At 38.3% G+C, this 14,586-nt stretch overlaps 3 protein-coding genes across 5 annotated transcripts in view; 1 reads left to right on the top strand and 2 right to left on the bottom strand.

The window, feature by feature from the left end:
* Window positions 1-1,468, bottom strand: part of cep104 (centrosomal protein 104) — a 46,201-nt gene extending 44,733 nt beyond the window's left edge. For 2 of the 3 annotated variants that reach the window (XM_022200536.2, XM_022200537.2), the window contains exon 1: window positions 1,348-1,468. The gene's annotated coding sequence lies outside the window, so the exon portion shown is untranslated. The remainder of the gene's footprint in view (window positions 1-1,347) is intronic. The other variant, XM_051949355.1, reaches the window with a different exon arrangement.
* Window positions 1,469-2,205: 737 nt separating this feature from the next.
* Window positions 2,206-8,242, top strand: lrrc47 (leucine rich repeat containing 47). Its single transcript, XM_022200534.2, has 7 exons — window positions 2,206-2,812; window positions 4,025-4,486; window positions 4,569-4,685; window positions 4,836-4,951; window positions 6,421-6,523; window positions 7,126-7,215; window positions 7,669-8,242. The coding sequence occupies exons 1-7, from the start codon at window positions 2,243-2,245 to the stop codon at window positions 7,888-7,890; spliced, it is 1,680 nt and encodes a 559-aa protein (XP_022056226.2). The 5' UTR covers window positions 2,206-2,242; the 3' UTR covers window positions 7,891-8,242.
* A 499-nt stretch (window positions 8,243-8,741) lies between these two features.
* On the bottom strand, window positions 8,742-14,162 carry LOC110955514 (L-rhamnose-binding lectin SML-like). The gene is made up of 9 exons (XM_051949432.1): window positions 12,255-14,162; window positions 12,020-12,049; window positions 11,839-11,925; window positions 11,240-11,375; window positions 10,660-10,769; window positions 10,521-10,565; window positions 10,240-10,378; window positions 9,863-9,966; window positions 8,742-8,863 (listed from the first exon to the last, which is right to left on the bottom strand). Exons 1-9 carry the CDS (start codon window positions 12,283-12,285, stop codon window positions 8,805-8,807), a joined length of 741 nt encoding a protein of 246 aa, XP_051805392.1. The 5' UTR covers window positions 12,286-14,162; the 3' UTR covers window positions 8,742-8,804.
* Window positions 14,163-14,586: the final 424 nt, after the last annotated feature.

Raw genomic sequence — 14,586 nt, 5'->3', positions numbered from 1 at the left:
CTACTCATGAAAGAATCTGTACAATACCACAGACATGTGCAATACTACTCTTTCTATAACTGACACTTAAATATATTTGGTTAATTTTTATTTTAAAAGTCCCCCACTGTGTGATGAATAAAGGCTCATCTTATCTCTTATCTTATTGGTGGACTGTAAGCTACTACTATTAGATAAGTTATCATAAGGTTATGAGAAGATTATTCAGTGTTTTTGTCAGCTCCACAGTCAGCACATTTGTTCTGATTATTATTAGTGATTCGTGTGGGGTATTGTGTTATGGAACTTAATGTGAGATCATCAGTATCTGCACCTCTTCCCCTAAGCTATTTAAAGGGTCGCTCACAAAATTACTGTCACAATAAATTCATGCAACAAGTATTTCCAGGGCATATCGTTACATATATAGCTTTATAAATCTCACCGTGCACTCATATGATATTAATGTGGAACACGGGCTATACACAGAAAGAAAGTCTCACATTTAATGTTAATTTTATCTGAAAATACATTGAAAAAGGTGCAGTTATTGAGTAAAATCTAAAGATTTCTGGGCTGTGTGTGAAATCCCAAATGTGTTGTGATCTGAATATCACCTCTGGACATTACTAATGAAATTCAAGTTTATATTACGACATAATGAACATTTTATCCAGTTGCTTTTGAGAATATTTTCTTACAGTGCTTTGTCCATATAAACTGCTAACAACAAAAAGGAATAATGAATATTTACAAATGAAGTTAAAATGATGTAATGTCGCTACACCTATTTGGACCAAATAATCTTTATAGAACTAGTTAGCAAATACACAGCAATAACTAATTTAAATTAACAATTAAATAGAAAAAAATTTCAATAAAAAAGAACACCATCAAGGCAAACGAGTGTATTTTCTGTGTACTGAATGTACATACGTATGTCAGAGGCTGTAAGTGTGCTGATTGCAAGAGGCTTAAAGATCTGCTGAGGGGTTAACTTCCATCGTTCAACAGAAGTGTAGGCTGCACATGGGAAATATTAAACTGCCACTGTACTACATGTAGTTTCGCATGTGGTTCTCCATACAACTAAACAACTACACAAGCTTTCTGAGCAGAACAGAGAAGCCCTTCTTGCTAACTCGAACATGTTGAAGCCGGGTGGGGAGCATTAGCAAACCGTTGACTACTCTATCAGCCAACATAGCTAACCTCGCGTAGTCTTCACTACCTGTTTTCTAGAAGGATTCTGACTGGCGAAAATCCGACAAATGTCGGACAATTGTCATTCTTTATGTCCTATATTTTGACATGGTACATGTTAGAGTAAATATGCGCCTTTCTGAGTATATTTTAAAGATATCTTACCACAAAAATTACCGTAGTGTTGACAGCTCGTAGTCCCATCTCATCTCCATAACCACCGTTGACAACAACCATCGCAGACATGCGCAGATGTAAAATCGTAGTCGGCCTCAATGGATTGTGGTCCATGTAGTTTTACTTGTAGTTTTTGAAGCTGTTTCGTTTAAATCAGCATTGCGCTGAAACACGTATTTGGTTGAATGTATTTGTACGTATATTTTAATATGGTGCTCGCATCAATTAACGCACACAAACGTTTAAAGAAGTCTTTTCTCAACTTCTTCCGCAGTCTGCTTTTCTTCCGGGTAAGTAAAACTGCCACAATACCACAACAAGCAAAATCTGCTCTCCAGAACAAAGGCATAAGAAAAAAGCACAGTATTGTAATGTTCAAAAACTGTGAAAATCATGGCAGATATCTAAAATTAATTACATTTTTACCTGTTAAAAATACAGTAAAATGGTTCAATCTTATGGCAACACATTGTAAAAGAATGAATTACTTTTTATAAAATACAGACTTTTAAAAAAACATGTCAATTCTTACTGATTTGAAGTTTTAGTTATTTTCTGTAATTTTTAATCCTTAATATGCATATTTTTCGACAAATAATGATATTTATCAGTAAAACAATAATTTCTTTTGCTGATTTAAATAAAGTAAAACAATTCTGTAATTTAATTGTCAAACATCGTAAAAAGAAAACTAGTTACGATTTGCAAAAAGGCATTTTTTATGTTGAGATGATTTATTTCATTTATATCTGTTTATTTATGTACTTTTTAAAAAGAGGACAGAAATTGCAGAAGAATATTCACTTATTTTGAAAAATGGAAAGGAAGTCGTGTAATTTATTGCCATCACGAACTTTACAACATCTGCCGACCATTCAGCAGCATGGATGTCATGGAGGAATGGCCAGAAATAGAGAAAGCAGCGACGGAGAAGAGGCGTGAGATGGTTCTCCAGGGCCCTGCTGTTGATAAGAAAGTCTCCTCTGGCCGGGGCCTTCCTTCTAATATCTACTCCTTAACTCTGCTCAATTATCTAGAAGTTAGCCAGTGCCCCAGTTTAACTGAGATCCACGAGGACATCCGGCATCTGACCAACCTGCAGAGCCTCATCCTGTGCAGGAACAAGCTCGTCTCCGTCCCGGATACCATCGGCAGTCTCAAGTCCCTGAAGGTCCTGGACGTTTCAGTAAACAACATCACGGTTTTACCGGAGGGAGTCACTCAGTTAAGGGAACTCAACACTCTGAATGTGAGCTGTAACAAGCTGGAGGTCCTGCCGGAGGGACTGAGTCAGTGCACCAAGCTCTCCACCATCAACATCTCCAAGAACCACATCCGCCGATTCCCAGCTGACCTGTACTCGGAGCGCCTGGACCTGCTCAGTTCTCTGGTGGCTTCCGACAACTGCATCGAGGAGCTGAGTGGAGACATTCACCAGCTGCCTGCTCTGAAGGCGAGTCCAGCCTCATTCTCACGTTCTCTGCCTGCCCAAACACAAGAACCACACGAGGTTATTGTATAATGTAGCTACCAGACGTTGAAGATGAGCTCTTCTAGGGTCTCCAACATAGGCCGAATTTAAGAGGAGCTGTCAGTATTTTAGGTGCATTTCTTATATTATGACCAGTCAAATGTATTGTTTGCTAGGATGTAATGCAGTGTTAGATTGTCAGAATTTTGAATCTCGTTTGGAGCAAACCTACACAGAACAAGAATATCTGTCAAGTCACATTTTTACCAGAGTAATTCAAATATTATGTATTAAAACTCTAAAAGAAATGTTAAAATACACATTTACCCAACTATAATGTATACTAAAGATAAACCCTGAAGTATTTTTAAATATGGACTGTAACCTAACTAATCTAAATAATGGAACTAAGACTTTATGGTAGTATTATGGATTTAATAATCCTGAAGTATTTTTAAATATGGACTGTAACATAACTAATCTAAATAATACAACTAAGACTTTATGGTAGTATTATGGATTTAATAATCCTGAAGTATTTTTAAATATGGACTGTAACATAACTAATCTAAATAATACAACTAAGACTTTATGGTAGTATTATGGATTTAATAATCCTGAAGTATTTTTAAATATGGACTGTAACATAACTAATCTAAATAATACAACTAAGACTTTATGGTAGTATTATGGATTTAATAATCCTGAAGTATTTTTAAATATGGACTGTAACATAACTAATCTAAATAATACAACTAAGACTTTATGGTAGTATTATGGATTTAATAATCCTGGGAGGCAAATTCAGTTGTTACAGCAGCATGGATAAACAAACAACACAGAATATTAGATTAGGGTATGAAGTGGCTCCACTTCATACCCTAATATTCAACCCATACATTCTATTTTACCTCCAGGTAAAATAGAATAACGTGAACTAACTAACCCAACAAAATTTTGAAATGAATTAAGACCCTAACAAAGTGCACTAAACCAGGTAAATCCAAGGATTTCCCAGATCTCCAATGGGAAACCTTAGTTTTTATTTTTATGTGTGGTGTTTTGTATATTTTTCAGGTGTATCTGTTTCAAATATATTCTTTTTGTGGTGATTTGGATGCTGTTATGTCATTTCTTTGCATTCCACAGTGTCAAACTCAACTTCTGCACTCGCTTTTGTTTTCCTCTTGCCAGGTGCTTGATCTCTCCAACAATAAGCTGAGTGAGATCCCCTCCGACCTGAGCGACTGCCCTAAGCTAAAAGAGATCAATTTCAAAGGCAACAAGTTGAACGACAAGCGCCTGGAGAAGATGGTCAACGGCTGCCAGACCAAGTCCATCCTGGACTACCTCAGAGGAAAAGGAAGAGTGAGACAGGGAGAGGATGGAGGTGATGCTGACGGAGGACGCAGCGCAGACAAGAAGAAAAGGCAGCAACAGAGGAAGAAGAAGGAGAAGGTGGCAGAGGAACCAGATGAGGTAGAAGAAGTGAACAAGATGGTAGTGAGGGTTCTCCACGTTTCAGATGCTCCCACAGCACTGACAGTCACAGTGAGCTCAGAGGTGAAGGATGTCCGACCATACTTGGTGTGCTGCATAGTGAGCGGGATGAACCTAAAGCCTGGGAATGCCCTGAAACGCTTCCTGATGGCTCAGGTAAGATCAACGCCTTCACAGTGATGGTAACGATGTGTGACAAATATGCAATGTGATCGCTGAAATGAATCTGTGTTTCTAGACAAAACTTCACGAGGACTTATGTGGTAAAAGAACCATTGCAACCATCGCAACTCATGATGTGCAGCTTCTCAAAGGTCCCCTCATGTATGACGTCAAACCACCCACCCAGCTGAAGGTAGGCTGTTGCTGAACAAACTACAAATTATTTTCAGGATTTAACCAAATATTTTTTTACAGTCAGTCAATGAAAATATCTCTTTTGCTGCAATCGTGTAGACTAAGTAATCACAGTCCAAAGTTTAAACAAGAACATGTCGTCTGTTAGATTGTGCCATTGGGTCGCAAGGAGATGACAGCGGTTGAGCTGATAAGACACCTTCATCTGGAGGCCGAGGAGCTGAGGAAGCAGAAGAAGAGGCAGAATGTCACTGGGCTCCACAAGTCAGCACCACACAGTCTTTTCCTTACAGAACGAGCTTTGTTACCGCAGGGGGAAAGTTAGGAAAGATAATAGTTAACTGAAGGATGGAGGGTCAGTTATTGTACAAAAAAACCATAATGTCTGGCAGACCACAGCTTTAATCTGATTATTTCAATCCCATCCAATACATGATAGGAGTTCGAACTACATTAACTGCAACACTTTACAAATCATAAGGTTATTCAGCTTTCACTTTGTCTACAGGCAGAACCAACAGGTTAACTCAGCATTGATCAACTGTTTGAATGACAATATTTAAATCATGATCCGTGGCATGACGGCCTCAGAAAATCATCATTAATGACAACTTTACCAACACATTTTCAGATTTTCAAATTTGTCACTTTTCTTCCAGTGTATCAGTTTGTTTTCAGTGCAATCTGAAACCTGACACACAACTTGGGGAAAAAGTTCTTAAATGTTCAGATTTGAATTTCGAAGCTCAAATATTTAGACTGACTGTTCCTTTACAGCTAGGTTTCCAAGTACATAGCAGTGTTCGCAAAGATTTAAGTTTTTTATCTATCGAAGCCTTATACAAAACTTCAAAACGTAGTTTCAATCTTGCAAAACGTTTTTTATTATTGAAAGTTACAACTAGAGCTGCCAAAATTAACAAGGTGTGTGTGTGTGTGTGTGTGTGTGTGTGTGTGTGTGTGTGTGTGTGTGTGTGTGTGTGTGTGTGTGTGTGTGTGTGTGTGTGTGTGTGTGTGTGTGTGTGTGTGTGTGTGTGTGTGTGTGTGTGTGTGTGTGTGTGTGTGTGTGTGTGTGTGTGTGTGTGTGTGTGTGTGTGTGTGTGTGTTCTTGAGTCTGTTTGCTCATGCAAAATGAAACGCAGTTAATATAGATTAAAAATGAAATGAAAGATATTTATTTATCGTAATTAAACAAAATTAATCCACAGCAACCCTGTAATTAATCTGATTAAAATTTTTAATCGTTTGACAGCACTAGGTAACCCCTTGACACCAGTTGTCGCGAATTCACGACGTACCACTTTCATTCAGACTGCAGTCGACATAGTGTATCCGTCCCCCTAATGCCAGCTTGTGTATATTCAATACGTAACTCTGAACCTTTTACAAGCACTGGTTTCTCGTAGGACCAGTCAGAGTAGGACCTTATTATGATATATCTGTTGTTGTTATTATATATCTGTTCTATGTGTAATAGACAAATCAACAAGCTCCACCTATTTAACATTAGCTGGAAAGCAAAAACACACAAACATTTTTTTTAAATGTAATTGTAAGTCAAGGGGTTAAAACAAACATGTTCTGTTTCAGAACATGAAATGATTTTCATCCCATATTGTGTGACAGTTGACAGTCCAGTCAGAGTTGATTCTTCAAATATACTCTTAGAGTACTTTTGTTAAAGAAGAACTGTTCCATGTTGTCAGTCAGTAAACTAGCTTTTTTTTCTACAGATACCTGCAGCTTTTGCAAGGAAAATCTCTCTATCCCTGCCTTGTTGATGCTGAAGGACATGTGATCTCATTCCCACCAATCACCAACAGTGAGAAGACCAAGGTGTGGAAATCCATTTTGTTCCTGGTTGTCAAAATTTAGTACTGACTTAATGACATAAATGAGAATTTCATATTAAATACTGTTTTGGACAGACTACATTGGAACAGCTGTATAGAAATAACAGAACATTTGGCATACATATCAGCATTTTTTGTGCTATTGTGACTTACTATTTTTTGTGTCCTTTAATGATAAATGATGTTTAATACTTAGTTGTTAGAATGGTGAGAGGAGCGATTAAGTGTTGTTTTACTTAGTCAGCCTGTGCTCAGCACAACATCATTTAGTTGGGGGGTACATCTATATTAAATGGCCACATTTTGTGTTGCTGTGATTTCCGATCATCAATAACAAATAAACAAATGCTGCATTCCTTATAAAAATGCTGCATTTCTGACAATGCCACATGTGGGAAGGAACAGCCTTGGTGGAGTACTGCGCTCTCTGAGTGCTTTTCTTATTTTCGTCTTTTCCTGATTACTGTACAATGAGAGATAAGATTTACCTGAGTCAAATTCCTTGTTTGTGTACAAACTTGGCCAATAAAGTTGATTCTGATTTGAGGATATAGTAGAAATGGTTACCTGCTTTTTTCTGTCCAGATTAAGAAAACAACCAAAGAGCTGTTCTTGGAGGTGACGAGTGCAACCAGCCTGCAGACCTGTAAAGATGTTATGGATGCTCTGATTGTCGTAAGTTTCCCTTTTTCTCTTTTAAAAAATAGTTAAATGGACCTCAGTGATTCTGGGAGCCTTTCCTCCTCAGGCAGGTTGTTCCAATGTTCAATCACCTGGATCTGCTGTAAATATTTTAGTCTGTGTTCTCACTCACTTTCATGGCTACTGGAGATAGTGACGCCTTAAAATGATTTCCCAGCCCAGATGTTTTTGAGGGTGAAAATACAAAGATGTCCATGTCTGCAAACATCACTGCCTTTGTTAGACCCTCAGTGTTCAAGCTGTACCTCTTACTGGGAGAGTGCTTTGAATGCATCAGAGACAAATAAACCGAGACAATCATTGATGCTGAGTACTAACTATATTTATTTCTATGGTAGGTTTGGTGTCACAGCGTCTATGTTCCAGTCTCATTGTATTACACAGTATTACACACAGGGATTTAGCAGGCAGTTTCTGTTTCCTCAGAAAATGGCAGAGTTGAACAAGTTCACTGCAGAGCATCAGGAGGAGGTGGACTCGGACGGCGAAGGCGACGGTCCACTGCAACCTGTGGTCAGCAGTGAGGCCTCCAGCCAGCTGATCGTCCAGCAGGTGCGAACAGTTGACCAAGATGGAAACCTGAAGGTCGTCTACCCGTCAAAGACAGACCTCTCCAAAGACATCAGCAACTTGTCAGTGATTTGGTAGTTTGGATTAGCTCTGATGTTTACATACTACATGAAGTCCTTTGAACACACTAACATTGGGGACATTATTGCTCAGTTTGATTACATCCTGTTGCTTCGGACAGCTTCAGGGATGTTTTCATGTTTAAACCAACATCCTGTTCCTCCCATTGGTAACGTATTGTCTGGTTAGAAATGCTAACATTTCAGATTTATGTACAGCTTTTTGATTCACATGTAGGCTAATATTTAATAATTATTTCCTGGGAGCACGCTGCTCATCATATACTGTCCAAATGTCCTGATTTTGTATCGTTTGTAAACTGAAGACAACTGATCAGGTGGTAAATTAAATTTAACTGTCACTGACTTTATCTTAGACTGGTCACTGTCTGTAGAACTGCCGAATTTCTTCAGATATTTATCAACTCACAGCAAAAATTGCAGCGTTTAATAAACTTCTGATTTCCTTCAATTATAATTCATGTAGCACACAGTGTTAAAGATCTGCATGTCTAGGGGTTTCTTTAAGTCACTTTAACTAGCAGCTTAAACAATCTGAAAGGACGCCGCGCAACTTTGTGTGCAGCAGAGGATTTTTATAGGTAGCAGGCTAACCCCCTGGGTGCACCAAAACTGTTGAATAACTGGTAAATTTGTTGCATTTGGTAATTTTTGTATTCTTTCTAAACATATGAGTACTATTTATGTCTTGCTTAGTCTGAGCAGTTCCGGGCAAATGGAAGTTCTTTCTATACTGTAGAAGGAAAACGTCTTAACTTATGAGTCTAAATATTCAATATTAGGAAATTGGTTTTCTTGTGGACCTGGAACAAGATTCTGTGTGACATTTACTCTTTTCTAGCCAATGGACTAAATTACAAAGTGACACATTTGCTATATTAAATGTCATTGAGTACATGTTTGTTACATGTTTCATTCTGCGTGTGTTTGCGAAGACTCCCCTGAAGATTCCTCTCCAGTGTCCAGAGGATCTGCAAAACAGAAAATAGTCAGTTCAGGCAATATCTATTTTGTAGCAGAGATGTGCCAATAACATTATCTAGATATACACTGTCTGTCCAAAAAATAAAAAATAAATCGCCACTTGGTTTTAACTCAGGAAATCGGTAAGAGCCTTCCATTGGATAATTACTGCAGTGATGAATGTGTTTCAGCTGCAAGAACTTATTTACCCCAGCTGATGCAGTGATTAGCTTCTCATTTCTTAACCATGTTGGAAGACATATCCTGTGGTCATGGAAAGGATGTTAATCTGTCAGAAAGGTCAAATTATTGGCCTGCATCAAGCAAAGAAAACAACTAAGGAGATTTCTGAAACTACAGTCCAACACATTTTTAAAACCTGAAGGATAGTTGTGAACCATCATCTTCGAGGAACAAACGTGATGGGAACAAACTCTTAGATGATCATAGAAAGTCAACAGTAGAACTCACCACTACATTCAATAGTGAAAGTAAGAACATTTTCACACGCACAGTGTGAAGAAAACTCCAGGGATTGGGACTGAACAGCTATGTAGCTCTAAGAAAACCACTGATCAGGAAGGTTAATCAGAAAAAAAGGCTTAAAGTTGCTAGGTAGCATAAAGATTGGACTGGAGCACTGAAAAAAGATCATGTGGTCTGATGAGTCTGGAGTCACTGAGAATCTTGAGAATGGGCGCAGCGGTCCGACTCTCCCATCATCAATATAAGATCATGGGAGAAAATTAATGCAACTCTGGACAGAAATAAATGCAGACATTGCAGAAGCTTATCGAAACGATGCCACGGTGAACGTGTGTCATTCTCACAGCTAAAGGCGATCCATTGAAATATTACATTGTGCAGCTTTTTTTTTTTTTGGACAGGCAGTGTATTTTGTCTGCGTCGTCTACCATTTCTCTACACTTCACACAAATCTTTGCGTGCCCGAATTACAGATTAGCTTTGTCAGAGTGGACTTCCAAACAGGCCTTTAAGATACTTACATTCACAAATGTATGCCACCTCCAGGTACTTGTATGTGCCAACACAGGTGTCTCTAAGCACTGAGTTGGTAGCGCTGATGGTACAGTTGTTTTTCCCATTACAGCTGCAGATACAAAGTGATACGAGTCAATAATGGCTTCAGTGTGCTTTGGAGTTTCATAAATATTTTATTTAAAATGGACTGTATTTAGTATTTTTAAAAACTTGTACATAATATTTGATTTGAATTTGGCCTTAGATGTTCTTTCAGTATGTAAAAATAATTCAACCTTTGTGATCTATTTCTTTGAATTTATTCCTGCTTCACTGAGGGAACCTTGCAAAGATTCCACTCCACTTATCTACTAGTCTGAAGTGGAAAGCGCCCCTCACTTACCGCTCCTCAACTACAGTTTTGCTAGTGAAGCTTGTACAGGACACATTTTGAACCTGAGAGGCAGGCCGTCTGTAGGAGCAGGTGGTCTGGTCACTGCGTCCATAGTCAGCTCCATAGACAAATATAACCTGCCCCTTAGCTGACAAGAGGAGGAAAATGGCATTGTAGAGAAGAATCAACAGTAGTTATGATCTGGAGAAGCCAGACTGAAAATGTTATTACACTTAATTTTGTCAGGTTGATCCATCGTAAGCCAAAAAAAGGCAAATATTTCATCTTACCACAAAACAAATGTGCCACAGAGTCCTCACATGCAATGACGCGAACTGTCAAAAAGGCACAAATCCCATTAGACATCTCACAGTCAGGCTTAATTGCAGATTTTTCTAACTACTGGTTTTGTGCAGACATGTGACTGACTTGCTGGGAAGCAGGTGTAGTTGGTCTCCAGATATTTGTAGGTGCCTAAGCAGGGATCAGACCTACGAACTGCATCACTGTTGAACTCACACACCTTCTTGCCATCACATCTGTAGGAATGACAGTAAGAGCCTTTACTATGCAAGCAAAAACAATTAGCATAGCTAGAGCTTTTAGGCCTTCATTAATGTGTTTATAACACACTTTAACTGCTACTGATAAATGATGAAAAGTTACCTAAATATGAACTTGAGTTGTAAAATGCATGACAAGATTAGACTGCAGACATTTTGTAATACAATAAAAAACTTAGGGAATGCGGTAACACAGAGAATGGTGAGAGGAGAGATTAACTGAGATGATGATAATCAACTTCATTTAGTTGTGTAAAGAGTTTTATTGTTTCAAACTTAATCTTTTTTGCTGCATTGCTGGTGAGTTAAGTAGGGGTGCAGTTACTTTTCTGAATAGCTCATAAAAGTGCTATTTTTAAGCTGATGCATTTTTCATCGACACTTAAACTAGAAGACTCAATTCCAGCAACATGTTTTACTTTAATTACTGTAAATAGAATGTGTACCTCCTCTTGACAGCATCCAGAGTGCCCCTTTGAGAGCACCGTGTATTGGCAACCTGTCTTGCAAGCCTTCCCTCACTGCAGGTCTCACGATCTGCACGTCCGTACAGGGCTCCCTGCACACGGATCACTCCGTGATCTGTAACACACCCAGAGAAAGAGAATGAGGAAAAGTGACACTTTGTGACAATTTATTTGTTTTAGAGTAATCCTCAATATTGTCATCCTTGAGCCCACAAATTTAGCATGCTCAGGTGAAACTGTCGGCCTTTTTGCTTTTAAAAAATATTCTGAATATCAGCTTTTCATTGTGTTTTGTATGTTTTATAAACTAAGATGTGAAATAAAAGCTTTGACAGTGCTTGCTACTGCCATCCCTGTAGCCTCACAGCCCATACAGTTAAAATGTAAAAATCTTAATATTTAACATTTATAATTATCATTCAATTCATCACAACATCCACTAGTGTTTAAAAGACTAAATTGTTAATATTTGAGATCCAAAATGTTTTGATGCCTTGACAGGCTGAGTGAATTTATTAAAACCTTCAAACCTGAATATGTTATTGCTGTGAAACCAGAAGTACATATTTAAGTCCTACCACAGCCAAGGCGTTGGACATTGTCACGGCCAAAGTTGCGACGACCTGTGTTAGCATCACAGGTCACAGCCTTCTCTGTGGAAACAACTAAAAAAAAAAAAAGCAAATTTAAGTGTTAGTTGAGACCTGTTCTTACTGCATGTAGAAAATAACAGCTTTCTCATTCTATCCCAGACATTACCTGATGTCCTGAGCAAACAAGCTGCAAGCACTGGAAAACAAACATCACAGTCAAATCAATTGAATGAATTAAAAAAAAAAATAGAAAGAAAACGGGTATAAAGGGTATATGGCCTTGCTTTTAGGAAAATAATAACTTGAATTTTAAGCACTTATGAAGTCTAACTCCAGTACTTACACATTGCCTATAAACCCTCATCATTGTTTTTCTAGCTGTCAGGCAGTTGTGTACTCACGCAGTGTGGTGCTGAGTGTGAAGCTGAGCATGGTTTCCGTAGATCCAGTCTGAACGGTGAACAGTGGAACGGATTGTTGCTGAGACAGATACACTGCTATTTATACTGATGGATGGAGAACGAACAACAGTTTTACCTTATGCAACTGGCTGCCATTCAGCTGTGAAAAATGTGACCAAACAACTAGACTGCTTGATTATCAAGTTGCAACAATGCTGAAAATGACAAAGTAAAAGATTTCTCAACATGCCAACTCACATTACAAAAAACACCTAAGATAAGAAAAGGAACGTCTCTGAGTGTTATGTGAAATGACACACAGCATTACAAAAGATTATAGGATTATGTTGCAGTCACATCCTTGTTCTGGCCAAACAAATGTACCCATTCGTATTTGTTGGAAGTCACCTGTTCTATTATATTTCTCATATTTATTTCCTTGAAGGAGAGCTCCTTATTGTCTTTAGGCTGTAGAGAATACAGGGTTGTGCCTTTTAAGGCTCGTCATGGTTTTTTTAGGCCTTATGTTGGTTTTATTTCCAAACGCACACCACCATTTCAAAGTTGGGCTTCACTGAGAAATGTCCCTATTTTTGAAAGAAAAGCAGTTTTTCAATGAAGATAACATTAATTGAATCAGAAATACAGTCTAGATATTGTTTATGTGGTAAATGACTATTCTAGAATTCTGGAAATGACTGATTCTTAAAGGAATACTGTAACTACATAGTACAGAGGCCCATTTCCAGCAACCATTTCTACTGAATTCTAATGGAACATTGTGTTAGCAAATGGTGTTGAAAGGCTAATTGATGATTAGAAAACCCTTCTGCAATTATGTTAGCACATGAATAAAAGTGCGAGTTTTCATGGAAAACATGAAATTGTCTGGGTAACCCCAAACTTTTGATCAGTAGTTCATGCATGTACCCTCCTCACAGCGCTGTTGTTTGGAATTGATCAGTGGCTTTGATGAAGCATCTTCGATACTGAACAGGTGCTCCAGTTGCAATTATTCCACTCTGACGAGCTCTGTATGAGTTATTGTATAGTTTGTTTGTTTTGTTTAAGACTTCCTGGAACCTATTGTTATTTTTTTTGTGTCTGGACTTCCTGGAAGACAGAGTATTACCAGACATTAGGAGTCACCAAGATCATAATCTTCAGACAGACACTGGGGGAGAACCAAGTTTGTTTGAGCTGCTAAAAAGTCCACCTTGGCAACTCCAAAGCCAAAGCACAGTGGAAACACTGTAATGTCATTTTGTGTGTATTGGCAGCTTTTATAGCACTCAGGATTCATACATATAGCAGCTTTAATACAAATAACCCCACTGAAAAAACCTGAAATCTGCGTAGAACAGTTGACCTGTTGGATGTGTAGAGGAGTACAGACAGCATAATTTATGTTTAGTTTCTGTGTAAAAGAAGGTACCACTGCTGTGCATGAATGTGCACATCACTCTTAGTTTAAAGAAACACTTGTCTTTTGTGCTGCTGCAGATGTTTATTGAAGTCAAAGGAAAGAATCTTATCTGAGTGAGGACATCTGCGGTGGGGAGTGGTCCACCTTCAGTCATCTCCCTCTTCATAAAATCCACACTTGGACCGCTACACAACACTGGACTTGAACGTAGCATAATAACAAATTTCCTAGCTTGGTGACACTGTGTATTGGTTAGCCACTCTAGTAAATACACAGTCATGGAAAAATTTTTAGACCACCCTTGTTTTCTTCAATTTCCTGTTCAGTTTATTGCTTTCGCACAACTAAATCTACATTTGTTTGGATAAATATAATGATAAAAACAAAAATAGCTCATAAGAGTCTAATTTAAGAGCTGATATTTAGCCATTTTTCCATGGATTTCTTGATAAAAACCGAAATCACTTAAGTTCTTACATCAATAGCTATGGCATTGTACTGCCAAAAACAGTTCATCCATCCATCCATTCTCTATACACCGCTTTATCCTCACTAGGGTCACGGGGGGTGCTGGAGCCTTTCCCAGCTGACTCGGGTGAAGGCAGGAGACACCCTGGACAGGTCAAAAACAGTTTATTTAGACATTAATAGGAGTTAGTACTTGATTGCATAATCATTGTTTCTTATGACTGCAGCCATCTTGGCATGCTCTCCACCAGCTTCTCATATTGTCCTACTGTCACAGCAGCCCATTCCTGTTACACAAATTCAAACTAATTTGCTTAGTTTTTAGGATTGTGGTTCTCCATTCCAGCTTCAAGAAGTTGGTTTCCAACTGTTTATGCCAAACAAGTCACATTTCTCGACAGTGCCCACTCATTTTTAAGGCCCCTGGAGGTTTGATGA

Source organism: Acanthochromis polyacanthus, chromosome 6, assembly GCF_021347895.1.
Source record: "Acanthochromis polyacanthus isolate Apoly-LR-REF ecotype Palm Island chromosome 6, KAUST_Apoly_ChrSc, whole genome shotgun sequence".
NCBI lineage: Eukaryota > Metazoa > Chordata > Actinopteri > Pomacentridae > Acanthochromis > Acanthochromis polyacanthus.
The sequence above is the reverse complement of the archived record's forward strand: the minus strand, read 5'-3'. Positions and strand labels throughout refer to the sequence as shown.